This window comes from Dipodomys spectabilis, unplaced genomic scaffold (genome assembly GCF_019054845.1).
Source record: "Dipodomys spectabilis isolate Male_0828 unplaced genomic scaffold, ASM1905484v1 ptg000003l, whole genome shotgun sequence".
Classification (NCBI taxonomy): Eukaryota; Metazoa; Chordata; class Mammalia; order Rodentia; family Heteromyidae; genus Dipodomys; species Dipodomys spectabilis.
This window is the reverse complement of record NW_024870680.1, coordinates 3,735,616-3,741,206: the sequence shown is the minus strand read 5'-3', so window position 1 is coordinate 3,741,206 and position 5,591 is coordinate 3,735,616. Positions and strand designations below refer to the sequence as shown.

General features: G+C 41.5%; 1 protein-coding gene across 1 annotated transcript; it reads left to right on the top strand.

Annotated features, from left to right (window-relative positions):
* The first annotated feature begins 3,405 nt into the window (after positions 1 to 3,405).
* LOC122115717 (protein tyrosine phosphatase type IVA 1-like) lies at positions 3,406 to 5,362 on the top strand. Its single transcript, XM_042689155.1, has one exon. The coding sequence runs from the start codon at positions 3,830 to 3,832 to the stop codon at positions 4,355 to 4,357; it is 528 nt and encodes a 175-aa protein (XP_042545089.1). The 5' UTR covers positions 3,406 to 3,829; the 3' UTR covers positions 4,358 to 5,362.
* Positions 5,363 to 5,591: the final 229 nt, after the last annotated feature.

Below are 5,591 nucleotides of genomic sequence, written 5' to 3'. Positions count from 1 at the left end.
CTGAGGGAAGTATGGCTGGCCATTGTAGAAGGCTTATTCTCACCTTAAAGGAGTTAAGGTGTGTTCTACCAAAGATAATTTTTCATTTACCTTTATTGTTTACCTCTCTTCTCTCACCTGTCCTACCGCCTCAGGTATAATAGCTAGAATGAAGTCCAGCTTTCTGAACTAGGAAGAAAGGGAGGAAGAAAGTCTTTTAGACTATTTATTCTCTTTCTGACTGCCAAATCTTCCCTTGGGAAATGTATGTGGGCAGATATTTGTATTTGAAGACTTACTTTGTTGGCTACTTAAATAAAACAAGAATGTATTGAGCTCTAAATAGTTTAGAGGCAAACATTGACTCAAACTAATATGGTTAGTAATAATACTGATGTGACTTTTCCTGGGGTAACAAGAATGTCTGCTAGTTGGAATTTTTCCAAACCTCTTCCCAAGCCTTCCTATAGTGCCACCTCCTTGAATCCCCTACCTCAAGCTCCTTTTGTGGAAGTCTAATCATCATCAACCAATATTGAAGACATTAATAGCCTTTTACCAGGATTGCTAGACTGACTTTATCCATTCCTCCTGAACTCAGTCTCTTGTATATAGTAAAATGCTATAATAATGTTGCATTAATATTAATTAAAATACAGATGCCTTTGTTAAGGAAAAATGAGTTTAGGCAATCTTGTTACATACAGATTTGACTTCATATACACTTGTTACTGGAAAAACAAATTATCAACTTAATTTACAATTTATAGTTTTCTATCATTGGTATCAGTCAGCCTTACTAGGTGCCAAAACAATAAGATAATTTTTCATGACTTGGAGATTAAGACCTCTCCATTCTTTGGCTTTTTTCAGAGTGTGGGAGTGAGATGTGACTAGGAGAATTTCTGTGTAACAAGGGAAAACTACAAGGGTGAATATGATCAAAATGTACGTGTGTGAAAGCAGAACAATGAAGCTTGTTAAAACTGGTTTGGGAAGGAGAAAAAAAGGATGGAGGAGGAAATAGGGAGTAGGGAGTTTAATTGAGGTACTTTGTATGAATAAATAGACATGTCAAAATGACTCTCACCTTGCATAACTGATGTTAATAAAATATGTGGAATAGGGGCTAGGAAGGTGGCTCAGTGGTAGAGTGCTTGCCTTGCATGCATGAAGCCCTGGATTTGATTCCTCAGCACCACATAAGGAGAAAAAGCTGGAAGTGGCGCTAGCCTTGAGCTGAAGAGCTGAGGGACAGCACCCAGGCCCAGAGTTCAAGCCCCACTACTGACCAAAAAAAAAAAAAAAAAAGTGGGATGGGATAAAGGGAAAAAACTGAGCAGCATTGTAGTTGTTACAGATGAGCAATGTGGTGGAGCTCTTACTGTCTCATAAAGATGGCTAGAAATACTTTAAATATTATTTTTCAAAGAACCAGATTTTACTTTCATTAGTTTTTCTTTACGCAAATTTTCTTAATATCATTGATTTGTTAAATTTTATTTTCTTTTGCTTGCTTTGGGTTTAATTTGGCCCTATTCTTGTTTCTAGGGAAGACATTGATTTGAACCTTTTTTTTTTTCTTGTTTTTTTTTTTTTTTGGTTGTAGGGCCTGGGCCTGGGCGCTGTCCCTCAGCTCTTCAGCTCAAGGCTAGTACTCTACCACTTGAGCCACGGTGCCACTTCCGAGGATTCGAACCCAGGGCCTCATGCATGCAAGGCAAGCATTCTAACACTGAGCCATCTTCCCAGCCCCTTGAACCTTTCTTACTAATATAAACATTTAATGAAGTATCTCTGGATTTAGCCATATCCTATCAAATCTGATAGAATTATGTTCATTTTCCTTCAGTTCAAAACATTTTCTATTTCCATAGTTTAGGAGAATATTGCCAATTTCCAATTTTGGGAGATTTTACAGCTATTCAAGCTTTTGAAGATTTTGTAGATAGCTCTGTGAATTATTTCTAGTTTAATTTGTGGAGCATATGCTCTGTATAATTCTCTTAAAATTTTAAAGATTAGTTTAAGCCCAGAATTATAATGTATTGCTGAACTGCCCATGTTCATTTGGGCAGTTGTAGTACTGAGTGTTGTGTTATAAATGTTGGTTTACAGTGTTCTTTATAACTTCTATATCTTTCCTAATTTCTACTTGTTCTATAAATATTGAGTTCACACTGATACAAGGATTCCAATTCAAAATCCTAAGATTAATGCTACTTTCCCCACATTTTTTGCTTCTGCCTGACAGTTAAAAACAACAAGAAGAAAAATGCCTCTGATTCCTGTTTATTACTAGAATAATTACCAAGAGGTAGGAACAATTGTGCATAATGTTTGACAATATAAATAGGATGTTTTTAACATACTGTTGGTACTGGAGAGAGAGACAACTGCAAGATTCAAATCTCACCTCAGCCTCGCTGAGAGTTATTTGCTTTATGATCTTGGACATCTTAACGTTTCTGTGCCTAGACTAAAAACCAGGCTAACAGAAACGGTACTATTAACTCGTAGGGTTGTTGATTTAAGGTTATATAAGCTCGTTAGGAGTGGTCTTGCACTCTTGAAATCCCTACAACTTGGAAGGCGGAGATCAGGGGAATCATGGTTTTAGGAAAACCCAGGCCCCCCCCCCCAAAAAAAAAAAAAAAAAAAAGTCAAGCGGGGAGTGGCGGTTCACGCCTGCAGATCCTGGTGAGGTAGGTAGGTAGGGTTTCTAAACAGGGTCCTTCCTTAAAAAAAGAAAAGTGGGAGAACTCACAGGAAAAATAAAGCAAACGAACTAGGAGTTGGCTCAAGTGGTGGAGGAAGTCCTGCGCTCAGTCCTCGATACTGCAGAACAAAAACAAAACAAAGGCACATAGCATTGTTTAGATTTACGACACAGGCTTCCCAAGAGACGGGGTTAAACTAAGAAGCAGCCGGATACAGTTGAGAAACTTCGGTCACTGTCCCTTCTGGTCCCAGTGCACCCCTTTCCTTCCTTTTAGCTTCGGGCAGACTTTGCCCTGTAGTCCTCCCGGCCGGTCGTTTCAAGCCTTGAGACTCAGATCCCTACAATTCCCGCCTCTACAACAGGCATCGCGATGACGTCACGGAGGGCGGGCTGAACGTTCCCGCTTCTCATTGGCTCTTGGCCCGCCACCGCGGGTGGTGAGGAGGCGAGTACGTCGCCTCGGCTATAAAAGGGAAGGCTTGTGACGCAGAGGGCTGGAGAAGGCGCGTACTGGCTCCTCGGCCGCCTCTCCGCCCGACCGCTCGCGGGACTACGGTACAGCTTGGCGTCCGGCCGGCGCTGTCGTCGCCTCCCCGCAACGCCCGCCTCCGCTCCCAGCCCAGCAGCTGCCGCCGCCCCCGCCCGCGTCGCCGCCGCCGCCGCCGCCACGGAACTGACTGTATGATCAGGCCGAAGCCGTTCATGAGTAAACGCGCTCCGTCCTGTGGTGTTCTCAGTCTCGTATCTATGGAGTTCCCGAAGGGCCGCGGAGGCTACTGTCAGGCCCAGCACGGCCTTCCCGAGGCCAAGTGAACCGACGACGGTCCTCGCTGGGCCCCGGGAAGCCCCTCCCCCCGGAAGCGCGGCGCCCGGCCCGGAAGCCCGCCGGAAGCGTTTGGTGGGACTTCCGACGGGGACGGGGAGACCTCCGCCCGCTCCTTCATGTGACTCAAGGTGCCGGAACTGGAGGGCTGCTGCCACATGGCCTTTGGCTTCCGGCCCCTCCTAACTTCCTGTGCAGAGCGCTGCGAGTTCCCGGCGGACTGCACTACACTTCAGTGTCTCGGCCTCCCTTCCGTGTTCGGACAAGTTCTCTCATAACTGCATTGATCGTTTGCTTAAAGCTAGATGACCATGGCGCCCATGAACCGCCCAGCTCCTGTGGAGGTCACCTACAGGAACATGCGATTTCTCATTACACACAATCCAACCAGTGCGACGTTAAGCAGGTTTATAGAGGAACTGAAGAAATACGGGGTGACCACGATAGTAAGATTGTGTGAAGCAACTTATGATACTGCTCTGGTAGAGAAAGAAGGCATCCAGGTTCTAGATTGGCCTTTTGATGATGGTTCATCACCGTCCAAACAGATTGTCGATGATTGGTTACATCTGGTTAACATTCAGTTTCGTAAAGAACCTGGCTGTTGTATTGCTGTTCACTGTGTTGCAGGCCTCGGGAGAACTCCAGTGCTTGTTGCCCTAGCATTGATCGAAAGTGGAATGAAATATGAAGATGCAGTACAGTTTATAAGACAAAAACGACGTGGAGCTTTTAACAGCAAACAACTTTTGTATTTGGAGAAATATCGTTCTAAGATGCGCCTGCGATTCAAAGACTCTAGTGGTCACAGAAACAACTGTTGTGTTCAATAAAATTTGGCTGCTATTGTGCCATGGGTGTTGAACTCGAGACGATACCTAATGTAGCTACGTATTAAATAACATTTGGGCTTAATGAAAATTTCTTAGCAATATTGAAAAGTCACAGCTTGACAGAAGAGTAACCAACCGTTGTTTTGCTTACTACTATCTTGGGCCAGAAACAATATGTCAGGTATTCACTGAGGGTAGGTGCCAAAGATAGCCAACACAATATTTGTATATTTTTAGTTACACAGAATTTAAATCTCAGGAACCATAAACAACATTCTAGACCTTATGTGAGTTATTCATGTCAAACACCGCAAGTTGAACTTATTTTCCGGATTCACATAGGTACTAGTGTACATTGGGTTTGTGCAATAGTTGATTTCTTGGATCTTTAATCTTATGACTACCTAATGCCTTTCTATAAGACTAATTTTATGTTATTGTGATACCTCCATTTTGAAAAAAGAACTTCTAGTTAAAAGTTTGTCCAAGATCCACATTGTACTGAAGTGTGTGTGTTTGATGTCTTCATATATAAAAGCTTCACAGTAAATATTTTATGTGCAACTTAACAGGAAGGGCCTGAAAGACAGAATGGGAGAGGACTAAGATGTATTTTTAGTGAAGTGTTGCCTTTGTCTTATTCAGGGTGTATAGGATAGACTCTTTAGTAGACATCTTTTAAAGAGTAGAGACACTGTAGCTATAATGCTTCCAAATTTCTAAAATTCTTGTAATTCTTCATAGCTATTGGAAAATGCATATTACTTGGGTTTGAAGTTCAATGTTTCCTTTCTTTCTCCTAACCAAAACAGGAGTAGCCTTCTACCAATGAATTGCACACGTCATATTTTATGTATTGTTTAAACTGTGTACCAGTGTTAGGATACTTTATAATTAGTTTTATTATGAAGTTGATAAAATTATCTGTTTTAATGTTAGTTCAACTATTTCCTTACTGTCTGAGAGCCAAAGGTAGGAGATCTATGGGAGAAATAATTTGTTAACCATCAGCAGCTAGTATAATGTATGAATAAACAATGAATTACAAGAAAGATTTCTAAGATGGTTTAGTTACGTTAATATCAGAGTTAATATTAGAGTTAAATAACCACTAAAGTTTTCAAAAGTTTTAGTACTCTAGAAGTTATAACAATTCTAAACTTTTAAAAAATCTCTGTTCTAAAGTACATGAATATGTACAAAACTACAAGGAAGTTTGAAAAGTTTGCCATGG

Excerpts from the sequence above, each read along its gene's own strand:
- LOC122115717 (XM_042689155.1), top strand. The coding sequence starts at position 3,830 with ATGACCATGGCGCCCATGAACCGCCCAGCTCCTGTGGAGGTCACCTAC.